At 39.2% G+C, this 15394-nt stretch overlaps 1 protein-coding gene across 1 annotated transcript in view; it reads right to left on the bottom strand.

Annotated features, from left to right (window-relative positions):
* LOC134661243 (neurogenic locus Notch protein) overlaps positions 1 to 15394 on the bottom strand; it is a 156712-nt gene that overhangs the window by 42557 nt on the left and 98761 nt on the right. The window contains exons 3-4 of the mRNA XM_063517230.1: positions 9342 to 9619; positions 2163 to 2510 (exon numbers count right to left, since the gene is read on the bottom strand). Coding sequence (XP_063373300.1) covers positions 2163 to 2510; positions 9342 to 9619 — 626 coding nt within the window. The remainder of the gene's footprint in view (positions 1 to 2162; positions 2511 to 9341; positions 9620 to 15394) is intronic.

Genomic DNA, 15394 nt, shown 5'->3' with positions numbered 1-15394 from the left:
TCTTGGGCATTTTCTATCAACAATTGTCAAAAAAACAAGCCAAGTGAGGTGTGCTAAATGATTTGAACACCTGGCCCGCTTAGGAACTTGCCGCTGGCTGTACGAAGGATCGTATTAGTCCGAAGATTGCAAAACATAACTAGGCAGTGTACAATACTAGTATAGAATGTTATTATAGAACTTCCACGAACGCTATTAGAATACATTTAACCGAATAAAGGTAGGCATGAGGACGGAATGGCGGTTGTACTAAAAAGGCTTACGGTATCTTATTCTCAACGCACAGGGAGAGCCACCGCGAAATTCGCAAATTGCGGGGATTTTTCGCTTTTACTCCATTGAAAGCGTAATTAGAGTGACAGAGAAAGATGCTCGCAATTTGCGAACTTCGGTTTTCGCGGTTATAGCCCGGCACTAAGGTTCACCAGTATGCCTTGAAGGAGATAATTCAACGTATAGAATTCTTACTGTCTACCAAGACTGATGTTTGACAGTTGACATTCTCTTTCTCTCTAGAATGTGCCTTATAACTGCTTGGATAAATACATACTGACAATAAAAGTGGTCAAATGTCTACACATAAAGACAAAGATAAATGTAGACGTCATATTAAGAGAATAAGACGTTTATAATGACACGTGCACACTTTGTTCTGTCTAAGTTAGTGCAGCTTTAGACTAGACGGAAAAATTGGACTAGGTATATGTAGGGTTTTACTAAATAGTAATTCACAAGAAATGAACTAAAACTGTATTTTTTATCCCTTATGTAAATGTATATTTGGCATTTGCCCGTTTTCTTCAAATTTTGGCGTCTTCTTGAACTTGGGGTCTTCTTAAACTGGATTAACCAATCACCGATCATCTGAGTTTCGCGCGACCAATCAGAATAGAGCACGGCTTATGAAACGGACCAACTATGCAACATGACTATGTTTAGAAAACCTGCGTCTTTAGTTCTGTTATGGTCTGTATATTTTCTCGACGAGTTTTTCCTTGGCGTTTATCGGACATTATCCAAATTTCGTTGTAAACACTTGAACGCTTGAGTGTAGAAACTTAAGTGTCACATAAGTACGAGTAGAAGCCAAAGGAATGCGGAATGTTAATTTTTTTAAAGTACATTATGACCAAATGAATGTTAATTATTAATGATTAATAGAAGAGGCACTTCCTATACGACTAGCTAGACATTATTCATCTGAATCATATACCCTTTGTGTATGTGATGTCTAGTTGTGACACTATTCCATAACTATGTTATGTAGGTAAACGATTTGAGGTTATTCACATTAAAATTACTTAGTTATAATTTATAACCAAAAGCGAATCGTTGATTCACATTTGATGAAACGACGCATAGTAGCAAAATGGTAGGTGTTTGAGTCAGTATAGTAACTTCATATAAAAAGGATTACCAAATATGACGATAGATGGCGCTGAACCGGCTACGTTAATTCGTACATCTCGCTAACGAAATTCTTTATGTGTTTGTATAATAAGGGTCGGGAATTATTTGTGTGTGAGTAGTCCCTAGAAACTTGTTGGTGACAAAACAAGTATTTTTTTAAACAGACACTATCATTATATTCATTATCTCGCTATTTCATTGTAATTATATCACTCTCTGTAAAGATGGCGCTGTATCTGACTGTCTTACTTAGTCTATAAAGTTTCTCTCTAACTCAGGGTTTCTTAAAGTGGGGTCCACGGACCCCTTAGTGTAAGGCCTGAGTGGACGCTCGAGTTGGGCGTGCAGCGGGGCGGGGCGTGCGGCGTGCATGTTAAACAAATGCAAGCGTATAGGAGCGGCCTTAGTGCACGCTGCTCAAATTACTTGTGAGCCCGACGCCTCGCTGCACGCCCCGCCGAACGCTCCGCTTCGAGCGTCCACTCAGGCCTTACACTTAGGGGTCCGTAGCATGATCACCACTGGGACCGCATAGGTCAGTTACCTACTGTAAACATACTTATTAGTTGTAAACTTGACTTTTGACCGGGGTCCGTGGAATTGTTGAAATTGAGAAAATGGTCCGTGACTGAAAAAAGTTTAAGAAACCCTGCTCTAACTAGTGCTGTTCTTCAATGTCGCTAGTCACACCTGTCCTGTCTCACTATCTGTTGCTAAAAATTATCTACCAACTAGTTGTACAAGTAACTCACCTTGCGGACACTCGCACTCGTATCTCAGCTGGTCGAGCGGCGTGCAACTCCCGCCATGCAAGCACGGCGACGGCTCACACGGCACGTACTCCGCGTCGCAATCCCTGCCCGTGTACCCCGGCTCGCACACGCACGTGTACGACCCGTGCGTGTTGAAGCAGCGGCCGTGGTGGCAGGGTCCGGAGCCGGAGGAGGTACACTCGATGACGTCATCGGTGCAACGGGCGCCGGTGAAGCCGGGAGGGCAGGCGCAGGAGTAGCCAGCCGCTGTTGTGTTGTCGGCCACGCAGCGCCCGCCGTTGCGGCAAGGTTGGGAGGCGCAGTGGTCTTCGTGGGAGCATTCGGCACCTGGATAGAGAAGTGATTAGCTGGTTGTTTCATTTGAAGAGGTGTGGACCCTGCAATGTGAGTTAACACATTCAGTGCCAGCGCGACCTACGCGCTACGAGCGTAGCCGACAACACGGGAAAAACCGTATGTAGCGAAAAGAGCCTAAGAACAGTGAACTCGCCTAGCGAGTCGCTGGCACTGAATGTGGTAAAGGACCCGTTGCACCAACCAGGATTGATTGGTCAACGCAATTCAGCGAATTCGTGACAGATGGTTTGGTGCAACCGAAGCTAAAGCTAAGTTCTTGGTCTCCACTTAATGCTACTCTGCATACTGTGTCACATTGTACACAATCATAGCAGATTTAGTATGTGAAAAAAAAGAGAATGGAGGCCGAAGCATTATCGATCGCTGATGAAATTTTCAGCTCCGGTGTGGTAATACATACAAGTTTTTTTAAGAAACTAAATATGACTTCTTAAATATAATGCCCTGATAATTTATTTCATCAATGCGGACAAATATAATCTTAAGTCTCAACTGAATCTCTTCAAGTTTGAATCACAAAGGAATTATTTTAAGTCTATGATCTAAACTACCCCCCCCCCCTTCCCCCCTCTACTATCTAAAGTATATCATTCCCATTCCTAACATAACCTCATATAAATTGCACAATGACTACAATATTATAATGTGCGGCATTCTAGAATTATTATAATATTATGGAAATGACCGACCAGCATAGGTAAGCCGACGGCTAAGATGTATGAGGTCAATAGTAACGTTCTACAACGGTTAGTTTTGCAATTTACTTTATCATTACATTCATTACGCTTAGACTTGGACATAATATTTTAGCTGTAGGATAAACTTCAACATTACTTAAATACTACAATTTATTTTGTTATGTCACTCTCGCGTCTGAGATGAATCTCAGCTGAGCCCGTACCAAAACTGACATAAACGCTTTCGAGAACGTAATTTACTTTCCATACATCTCGCTTGCACTAATGTGCGAGTGCCGAGTACGAGCGAGATGCATAGAAAGTAAATTACGTTCTCGATGACGCTTATGTCAGTGTCAAACTGATGGTAGATGTACTAGTGTAAATTTCATTCGATAGCGCGACGAGCGTTCGCGTTTGCGTTATGTCTATTTTTGTATGGGATTTTGAACAGCGCGCCAAGCGGGACGTTTTGGAAACTCAAAATTCCATATGAAATGACACATAACAAACGCGTACGTCACGTCACGCTATGGAATGAAATTAACACTAGGGTACAGAATAACATAAATACAGATATCCCCTCTTTCTAACATAATATGTTCTCACGATGTTTTTTTTCTGCCTAAAAGATATTTATCTATTTAAGAAACTTAAATTCGAATACTCTAAACAAACAACATTTTTCTCACCAAATGTGAAATAATTCGCTACCGAAAAGCTCCCGATATTAATATTCACAAAAATTCGATCAAATTTAAGACCGTGTGACATTATTTTAATATCCTTTGCATACTAAGCAGCTTTAATGTTTATTTTACAACCGAATTAAGAAGCATAATGGCCAGACGGATTCGTATCTCTAGATCTAAGTTATAAAACTGACATGAAACACCAATACACTGTTAAAACCAAAGTCTTTGCATAGTAACAAAACACAAGAGGAACGAAAGATGTTGATACCCATTAACGTTATCCATTTATTAATTAATATACATTTAGGTATTTTAAACATTAATAATGATAATATACTGGGTCAACCAAATCTTGTCACTAAATAGGAACAAAGAAATCTATACTCATCCTTTTCTTTTGGATGCTAGTATTAGTGTAGGACAAAGATAGTATGATTATCTCTGTCTATGTTTGAAATCAAACAGACCTTTGGCATACAATAGTTACATTCGATGTTTACTAGTCGCTTTTCGATGAAGGAAAACATCTGGAAGAAACCTATGTACGTACAGCGATGAAATTCTAATCTAAAGTACTTATGCTACGAATTTGTATGATTCCATGTACATATGTATATTTTCTAAATCAAATTTCTATTACACCTTATGTGTATAATTGCATGAATTCTATAGTGATTTAAATTGTATTTTTTTTCCTTATTTTCTCGTAATGCATGTTAATTATAAGATGTAATTATTTTTGAAAAGATGTGTCCCGCCGAGTTTGTTGCCGGTCCCATAATGGGATACCCTCCTCCAATTGAGGGGGGACTTAAATCTTCTCGGGGCAGAGGTGTAGGGTTGGAGCCGGTCTACCTAGCTTTATTTGACGTTCATAAGCGCATTGTAATTATGCCTACTTGAATAAACTATCTTTTATCTTATCTTATCTTTTATGTGTAAAATCCTAATCTCCATTTGACCTACCGCGAACCAAGTTCGACGTGTTGCCTCTCTGTCGAACTTGTGAATTTGTACGTAAGTGTGAAAGGGAGGCAACACGTCGAACGTGGTTCGCGGTAGGCCCTCTGTGTCCACAACAGTAGGTGTATGTAACTAGCTTCTGCCCGCCACTTTGTTTGTGTGGAATGCTGATGATGATTGATCACAACTATCCTATGTCCCAGGGCCTCAAAATATCTCCATACTAAATTTCATCGAAATAGGCTCAACGGTTTAAGCGTGAAGAGGTAACAGACAGACACACTTTCGCATTTATAATATTACCTAAGGATAGTAGGGAGAGGTCTGTACTGTACCACAGACATATTTAGTCTCTGTTCTGCACCTCATTGTTAACACACATTTTAACCCCTAATGTTCTCTAACACCAAAGCCGTAAGGTCCACAACAGTCCACATATTTAAGACCACCTCGTCGGCTCAGGGCGGACGTTAAATCAGAAACCTCCGAAACCAGTTTGAAATTAGAGCGCAGTTTCCTCGAGCGTCCACTGGCTCGCGAAGCGCTGGTGTCGTAAGGGCGTATAGCAAAAGTTAACAGAAAATACAGATGTAGTGCATTATTATTTTCCACGGAAACGTACGAACGTGTCTTGCTATTCAGTCAGTCTCGATACAAAAAGTACTGAGGTTGACTGAAGTAGCATGACAAATACGAACGTTTCCGTGAAAATACAATGGAAAACAATTATGCACTACATCTGTACTATATTTTAGAGGGAAGGGGACGACCGCTTTTCCATAGTAGTCCCTATTTCCTCTCTGGATATTGACATTGCAGGGCTATAACCGCGAAAATCGAAGTTCGCAATTTGCGGGCATCTTTCTCTGCGAGTCTAATTCCGCCTTCGTTGGAGTAAAAGAGAAAGATCCCCGCAATTTGCGAATTTCAGTTTTCGCGGTAGACCCTCAGGCTAGCATGCACTGGGCCCAAGACAGAGCGTCTTGGAGAGCTCTGGTGAAGAGTATCCACATTCGTGACGTGCCTCAGCCATGAGGTTACAAGGAAGGAAGGTTATTGACATTATGGAAATTATTTTTACATGAATGATGTATATTAACCAAAGCTATGGCCCTACGTTTGTGTTTTTAGAATTTTTGATCATTATAAGAATTAGGAGCGAGAAACAAATTAACATGTTATGTTTTCAACTCTCGGAATAATTAGGAATTCGAAAAAGGGGCATAGCTGTGGTTGGCTGATTGAAAATTCACGTATTCATGGGTAAGAAACATACAAACATACATAGTAGTAACGACAAGGATTTATTAATTGAATTAAAATAATTGAATAAAACCGATTTAATAAAAGCAGGATTTGATTTAAAAAGCGGTGCAAAATATGTCGCATACAGCAGCATCATGAACATGAGGGGAAATCGCATGGCTTGCAGGTTGTAAAGTCAATGGTACAGTCGCCATCAGATATATCGGAGCGGCTGATGTGCTCAAAAATATCTGAACACGCACTCCAACGCCTTGACAATATAGGTGTGTTCAGATTTTTGCGAGCACATTGGCCGTTCCGATATATCTGATGGCGACTGTATAAAATCGATAAATAAATGGCACTAAAGAAAGATGACAGGCGAGTAATACGAAAGCATGCAAACAATTTATGTTCAGATCCTTACAACTTGACCAAAAAAAACTCGTCGACATTGACGCCATTGCCATGGGGACTTCTGATAATCGATATATTCTTGTCTGACATCTTTATTTATCATTTTGTCGTAAATAACAAATAGGAGTCGGACCAAGCTTACTTTGCATGGTATTAGTTGTGACAAAGTGTGGCTATGTCATCATTTCGGATAAATTTCGAACAAAATATACGTTTATAGTGACACTCACTCACTTTGTTTTAATCAAGTGGGTACAAAATTAGCTTCAACGGTCTCCAACATGAACTGAGATAGCACATTTAAATTCAAACGGGTTTTTTAGGATTCCGTACCTCAAAAGGAAAAAACGGAACCCTTATCTAAAACCCTTATAGGATCATTTACTTTATTGAACGAGCAATTCTTGCATATTTATTTATTTATATATATTCTTGCATATTTATTAATTTATATTTCGGGGATCACGGAAACGGCTGTAACGATTTCAATGAAATTTGGTATATGGAGGTTTTCGGGGGCGAAAAATCGATCTAGCTAGGTCTTATCTCTGGGAAAACGCTAATTTTTGAGATTTTATATGTTTTCCGAGACAAGGTCGGTCTCCCAGATATTACGATCATTATTGTCTATCACGGCTGTTTGGGACTAAGCACAATTGTGTCTGTACATTTAACGGTGTTCATTATTTTCGACTAAAGTATGTCACACAATGGAATCATACCAATTACAATGATTACGCTAAAAATCTTAAAGAACATGGGAAATAATTGATTGGATACATTCCATTCACTTTCACTTGGTATATAGTGAGATAAAGCTTTATAATTGTCCACAGTTTTTCCCACTTTCCTATAAATCTTCCTATCTACTCGTACCATGCTTATCTTGAATGCAATTTTTTAAGTATTGTTAGCCGGAGATTTGAACGTATCCTATAAGCTTTGTGTTTCTTTAAACACGGAGTTTTAAGTTTTTCCTTATAGGTAACTATTTGGCGTTAAGGATTTTTGTCCTATGGCTATAGGTATATTACTTATAAGCGAATAATATTAGCAGCATATTATAGATATAAATACCAATATGCAGTGTATTATCCTTCGTAAACGAAAAATGGACGAAAAATGGCTTTACATTTCACTCAAATGTTGCTGTCGGAATTGAAATTTGGTAATTTTGAGTTGTTCGAGTGTTCAGTTAATAATTAACGAGTATTTTAAGTATTCTGTGACTTGCTGCGAAGACGGGGTTCTTGCTAAATATTAACTTTATCTTTATATCATGAAATCATTAATTTTATTTATTATCTGTACTCTGAAGTAATAATAGATAACTTAAGACGTACACCAAACGCGAAGCAATGTAAAAAAAAGCAATAGTTATTTTAGTTTATTTTATTATACCTACGCAGAATCGAACTGTCGCAAGATTTTTTCGTTGAAATAATCTAAAGATTCAGTTATTTGAGTATTCGAGCAGTCGCAAGCCTGGTCCATAATTGGAATGGCCATATAAAGACGCCGGCGTGGCTTTTTGCACACATTCTGTTGAATACGACGCCAGGCTTTGGGAGTTTACCTTCTATTCCCACTAATAGGAACAAAACCAATTTAGAACGTTGAAAACCAGAAACCCTAGTGTACATTTAATTTAATAGCGTGACGAGCGTTCGCGTTTGCGTTATATGTCTATTTTTGTATGGGATTTAGAATTATTGGAATCTCAAAATCCCATACAAAATCACACTTAACGCAAATAGGGGTAGGTACTGATTGAAATTTTCAATATGAGATATTCACATCATACACCTATGTATGTTGCGTAAATTGCTTCTTTCTTCTTGTTTTTTATTATGTTTTTATTTTAATAGTTTTTGATATTTTTGTTTGCATTTTATAAAAGTTTAGCTACCTAATATATACTTATACCTACTAGGTTATTAGAATTACTTATCAACTTGGATAAAACGCTAACGCGGTCTTAAATTTCCTTAATAGTAATTCGCCCTTAAACAATAAATAACTCACTTTTATTGAAATCATCTTTCTACAGCTTTCTCGAAGCTACAAGTCAATGCCGAAGTCCAGGCAATCAAACGAGTAGACAACAGGTTTCAATTAAAAACCGCTTTCATTGTGCTCATAATTGCTTTAACTTACACACTTTTGGATAAACCTGTATTCGTGTTAGAATTGATTGTGAACAGATCGATATCAAATGGCGCTGTGTTCTTCGCACGTCTATATTTCATAAAATAGTTATAAAGAAGAAACTTTAAATATGTGAAAATTGGGAGTATTTCACCGAATATTGCTTTGAATGCCACTCTTTGGATATTTTCTGAGAAAGCCAGTAATACATGACACGTAAGATTTGTAAGTCAAGCCTCTGAATACCCCGAAAATTGTCTTCTTAGCATTTTACTGGCCCGCAAAGTAGACTAATGACTTATTCAAACTGTATTAATTAGAGAGGAAGGGGTAGTCTAATTTGCGGGCTAGATACTGTCGCGGCGCTCCTGTGCTAAGCCTACAGATGTATGAAGAGAGTAACGTTCGTAATCCCCTGGTGGAATGTCACCAACAACTAACATAACATTCAAACTTTTAATGACATGCGCTAAGAGACTCCACATTATCATCTTCTGAGCGTCGGCGTCTAGTCAGAGCTATGGAAAATGGTGTCGTTGTCAACGTTGGTGCAAACGTTGCGTCAAGCAGCAGCCATAGATTTAACTAGACGCCGATGCTCGGGAGACGCTAGTGTAGGGTATGTGTATAGGAAAACGGATAAAAAGCGCACTCACCAGTATACCCAGGCGGACAATCGCACTCATACGAATGCAGCGACGTCAGCCTGCACGTAGCCCCATTCAGACAGGGTGCAGAGTCGCAGGCCGCTGGCACCCTGATCTCGCAGAGCGAAGCGCTGAAGCCTAACGGGCAGTCGCAGGCGAAGGAGGGCGGGCCGCCGCCGGCGCCCGGGCGGACCCGGCAGCTGCCCCCGTTCTGACAGCGCGGGCTGGACTCGCTGTGGCAGGGGTTGAGGTGCTGACAGAACTCGCCGGCGTAGCGGGATGTGCAGCTGGAAAGAGAGAAGCGAATTAGATCACTGTCTGGATCAAGCTAAGCATGACGACGGGTACATAATGAATTTCCTAGATTTAAAGGGCATTAGTACCTAAACTATAAAGGGCCGCCACAGTACGAGGGCTGTTTGATAAGTACCCGTTTTCCAAATGTATTAATATCACGGAACCGAAAATATCTATACAATCGTTTTAAGCCATTTTTCAGAGGTGGGATTTTTTTTAAAAAAACAGCATTCTTTTGTTTTTTTCTCATTTGACAGCGATTCAGTGAAAGCGTGAACTTAAAATTGTGAAAATGGAGAAAGAGCAGTATCGGTCTGTAATTAGATTCTTGTTTTTGGAAGGAAAAACATGTGATGAAATAAAAGTAAGAATGCAAGTTGTTTACCATGAATGTGCTCCTTCTATGGCAACCGTCAGATACTGGTTTAACGAGTAAAAGCGGGGGAGAACAACCGTCTTTGATGAGGATCGCCCAGGCCGCCCAATTGAGGTGACTACAGACGATATGGTTAAGAAATTGAAAATATCGTTTTAGCCGACCGCCGAATTGAACTTCGAGAAATCGTTGATGCTGTAAATGTTCCAATCGAGCGGGTAAAAAACATATTAGAAGAAAAATTGGGTATGAAGACAGTATCGGCGAGGTGGGTGCCGCGTTTACTCACGGAGGAGCAAAAACGGAACCGACTGACTACTTCGGAGCAGTGTTTGGCCGTGTTCAAACGTAACCCGAAGGAGTTTCTGCGTCGTTTCGTGACCGTAGACGAAACGTGGGTTCACCACTACACCCCGGAAATGAAAGGGCAGTCGAAGCAGTGGATTTTACCGGGTGAACCTGCTCGAAAGATAGCAAAAATCGTCCCAACGGCTGGAAAGGTCATGGCGACCGTTTTTTGGGATTCGCAGGGTATTATACATATTGAGTTCTTAGAAAAGGGGAAAACGATAACAGGGCAGTACTATGCCAATTTATTGGATGAATTTTACGCTGTGTTGAAGGACAAACGACCCCATTTAAAAAATAAAAAAAGTACTGTTTCATCACGACAACGCACCAGCTCATTCGTCTAGAGTTGTGATGGCTAAATTAACACAATTACGCTATGCCCTATTGCCTCACCCCCCGTATTCTCCAGATTTGACCCCATGCGATTTATTTTTGTTTCCCAACCTGAAAAAATGGCTCGGTGGTAAGTGATTTGGATCAAATGACGAAGTCATTGCCGTCACAGAGGCCTATTTTAATGACTTTCCGAAATCATACTTTTTGGATGGTTTATTGAAGCTTGAATATAGGTGGAACAAGTGTATAGAGCTAAAAGGAGACTATGAAGAAAAATAAATGCATATAAACCAAAACAACTGATAATTTTTTTCATAAACGGGTACTTATCAAACAGCCCTCGTAGATCCGACGAAGCATTCAATAAGGCCCACAAGCCAACAATAATAATAAATGAAGGCTGTAGTCTCATGCCTCAAAATTGTAGTCAAGGATTGCGTAGTAAATATGTACAAGCAGTGGTAGTCGTTGCTGCGTGCATCGAAGTTGAACTACCATTAAGATTTAGTAAGTTGGCAAAAGCAAATGCTTATTAACATCCGTTATTGCATTTTTGCAGTGACCTAGCCACTTAATCCTAAAATTTCTTCTATTAACCTCATCAGGATACACGTCGATACAACTTTTATTTTTTTTAAATAGCCAGCATAATCCCAAAAACTGTCAAATAGGCTCACTTGGTTATTTCCTTTCCGGACTCTATGAGCACTTAATCCTAAAATGTCTCCTATAACTATCAGGGTACACCACCGTAAAGCCTTTATTTTAAAATAGCCAGCAAAATCGCAAAAAACTGTCAATTAGCCTCGCCCGGTCATATTTCAATAAGCGACGCCCGCGCCGTGTCGCCGCTATCTCAGTTATTTATGTGCGCGGACGCACGACCGCCACCGTACAAACCTGTATGACCCGCGCTCTTGTGCCGGATTTTAGCTTTTTGACCAACGAGGGCCAAAGAGTCTCTGGACGGGAAAAGATGGATTTTTGAGACTTAATTCTGCAGTGTCAGACATACATAATGCTTGTAAATATGACCTGTTATTGTCTTGACTAGCTTTCTGACCACCAAAATTGAGTATAAGTCAAGCTAGACGATAAAGTGGTATCTTTTAGGTATGGATACAATATACAATTTGATTATCTTTTTCCTAGAATCATTAGGGGCCCGATTCGGATTTTAAACTAGATATCTATTAGATATCTATTAGTGACGTTTCTTCAAACAAGTACTCACTTTTGACACTTGTTTGACACTGACATGTCTTGGTGATGTCTAATACATATCTAATATATTTTGACTTATCTTAAAGTTCGAATATGTCTGTAGGACTGTCGTGCGTCAAAGAGACTTCTGACGAAAACCAGTGCACTAATGAAACTTGGACATAGTTAAATACTAAAATGTTACACAAAACTCCCGTTTTTCGCTCCACGCCCGAACCCGATCCCCGTATCCCTACATATTTGCGAGCGTGGGTGGACGGCGTCGCCCACGCCGACCGGTCCAGCTACCCTGCCAATCAGGTAACACTAACTCTATTGATGAATCTTATACCCTCGGAATAAGGTTTAACAATGGTCAGTTCACAGCTGCTTTATCCCTCGAGATGCTCCGTGTAACAACACTCTATTTATCGACCTTAAGTCCTGGCAATAAAGCTTAACTAAGGTCAGTCCACAGCACCTTATCCCTAGAGTCGCTCCGTGTAAAACCATGTAACCGCGTCTGGAACTGCAACGCGCATTCGTTGGTGCGATGATGAGCGTATAATGCTTTTTAGTTTTGGATAGCATATGTGACCTTTTCAATTAGCATAGCTGGGTTCAATAGCCGAAGTGGGGTGTGAAATATTATGTTCATACAAGGTAAAGGTAAGATCATTTTTGAAAATGCGATTTCTTAAAAAAACATCACAGAAAAGGCTTCAGTCCGTCCGTTTATTTTCGACAATGTATAATAGGTTAGTGTTTTTCACTTAGCTTGGGTACGGTGACAGCTGTCATCTCAATACAATTTGGTGTTGTAAGGTTATAAATTGTTATTACTTGTTTGTACACTCCATACACTAAAATGACAATTGTGTTGCTCCAATTTGTCAAATCAAAGTGTCATTTCAGTACAAAAGTAAGATAAATTGTCATTTTCTTTAAACTATTTAGGGTTTAAAAACATAACTTTATGTGGGTACTTTTCTCCTACTTTCATAATAATGTTAACGCCTCAAGCAAAACCACATAATTTAGTATTGCACGATATCAGCCTGATAAATGATATTGACTTTATTTACGTCAGTATTACCATAAAACGTGGGTTGCTGCCTTTTCGTTAGCACCGGGGGCGTGATTACGGGATATTATGACTTATTACAGTTTGGTTAGCTGCCTACACTGTTTGTATAAGGTCTGAGTTACCAGTTTGTTTGAATAAGGATCAGATCAGATCAAACTTATCTAGGATTACACTAGGTACACTGGAGTCTGTGCGAAAAGAAGTTAAAGAAGATTCACAGAATGTACTTATTGGTTCCCTTATATTCTACGACTCTTCTCTTTCCGCACAGACTTACTTTTTCAATTTGAAATCTTTTATGCTATTTCTACTCAGAATCACGGGATCCTATTATCGGTATAGTAGAAAAAAAGTGTCCCAAGATTTTTATTGCCATTCCGTTACAATGGAAGGATCGAAAAAAATATGAAAATATTTGGACACTATTTTTCTCCTATTCGAATCGAAAGAGCTCGTGATTCTAAGTAGAAATAACATAAAAATACCCAAATATAAAAAAGTGCAGTGGATTTTTTTTAAAGGACCTTACTACATCACTGCGTCAAACGTCAAATCAAACTTGTCTTATTGGAGCCAGTTATAAGAACTAAACAAATTCGATATTGTGTCCAGTTGGAACCAGTTCATCTTACTAGACTTAGGCGAGACGCAGATTCAAATTGGTCTCAATCAGTGCAAAAGTGCGTAAGTGGTCAATTCATAGAGTGACAAGTACAGTAGTATATCTGTCTTCCTCATCTTAGTTCCTAGTTCGTCTTATAGGATTGTCGATTTACCACTTTATCCCAAGAATTTACATAGGCAGTTTTTGCAAAAGCGATTTTTTTTCTTTCATATAAGACATCTCTTTCAGTTTCATTTTACTTAATCTTGTCAGAGTATCGAATATTTTGCTCACAACCAGAACACTCCTTTAGTCCTTTCTAAGTAGGTATACACAGAGCTAACCCAAGTTAGTTTAGAAATTGGAAATTCGGACAAAGCTTAGTAAAGTCAGTAACAGACTATAATTCTATTCAAATTCACACCCTTAAGGCCTATGTCCACCAGAAAGTCGTAAGACCATCACCACACGAAGAACATAAGCCCTTACAGAACTGTTATAAAAGATACAGAGAAAAGATATACGCCTTGTACGGTGAGGGCGTCGCACGCACGCTGTCACACGTATCTGATAAAGCGTGCTGACACGAAACCAACCTTATTTCAAAAGCAGTAAAGGCTCTTTATTTTAGTTTTTTTTTTGGCTTCACTATAAACAATTGCGAATCGAGCACCCTTAAGTTTTCACACGAATAAATAGTAATTTAGAATGAGACGTTGAAATGTTTAATGCTAACTAGCAGACATGTCACGCGACTGCCTTTACCCATTGTCCTATTCCAACATGGTGTAGCATGACTATACGACAACGTCGAATTCTAAAATTCAAGAATCAATGAACAAGAATTAATTAATACTCAAAAATTACCCCACGTTTACAGTGCCGCGAGCGACACAACTAGCGTAGGTACAGTCACCATCAGATATATCGGTGCGGCCAAAGTGTTCACAATATCTGAACACGCACTCTAACGCCCTCTATTAGGCGTGTTCAGATATTTGTGAGCGCCTTAGCCGCTCCGATGTATCTGATGGCGACGTACTGCGCGCAGCTTGACAACGTCAAATATTGTATGTAGTGCCGCGCAAAATTATATTATAGAATTTTATTTTAGCCATTCAAAACTCTTAGTGTCCAAACTTTTTTAATAGCGGATAATTGACTAACCTTCCAATAGTTCCAATACATGGGAAAAACTGGACCCTAAGGTGTAGAAGAAAATATATCATCCAAATTGAAATGATATGATGCTATTCATAAACCTGTCAAATCTCATTCATTTTGATATTTGTTTATTAGAAAATTAAAAATATTTGTCAAATTTTATGAATATGGGAGAAATCGGGCTCGAAATACGCCTCTGGAAGTCTGGACTGTATCGTTTCTTAGCGTTGGTGCCGGATTTTGGCAAAAGAAGCATTTGGAAAGACTAAGTTTAAACTGGAGATTCATATTTCGATATGTATAAGGGTCATAATACGAAAGCAAACGGTATAATAAAAAAGTATTTCGCTCATAACTCCACCTCAGGTAGTCGGCTGCTTTTTTATATCAATTAGCGAAGATTTTGGCCTTTAGTTTATTTTTGGACCGAAAAGCTTTTTGATGACAATGAAATTGTCTCGGACTTTTGAGCGATTAATGAAAAGATAAAAGGTTTAGGATTTTGGCGGGTTTTTATGCATTTGAAATAAGGAAAGCGCGAAAAATTTACTGACCAAGAGAAATGTACTGACTTTTGTTTATTTTTACGACGAATGACGAGATGTCACCAACTAAAACGCAATCTCTCAGTTTAAGAAGAGGTA

The sequence above is a fragment of the Cydia amplana genome, chromosome Z (assembly GCF_948474715.1).
Source record: "Cydia amplana chromosome Z, ilCydAmpl1.1, whole genome shotgun sequence".
NCBI classification, from domain to species: domain Eukaryota; kingdom Metazoa; phylum Arthropoda; class Insecta; order Lepidoptera; family Tortricidae; genus Cydia; species Cydia amplana.
This window is presented reverse-complemented; position numbering and strand designations above follow the sequence as displayed.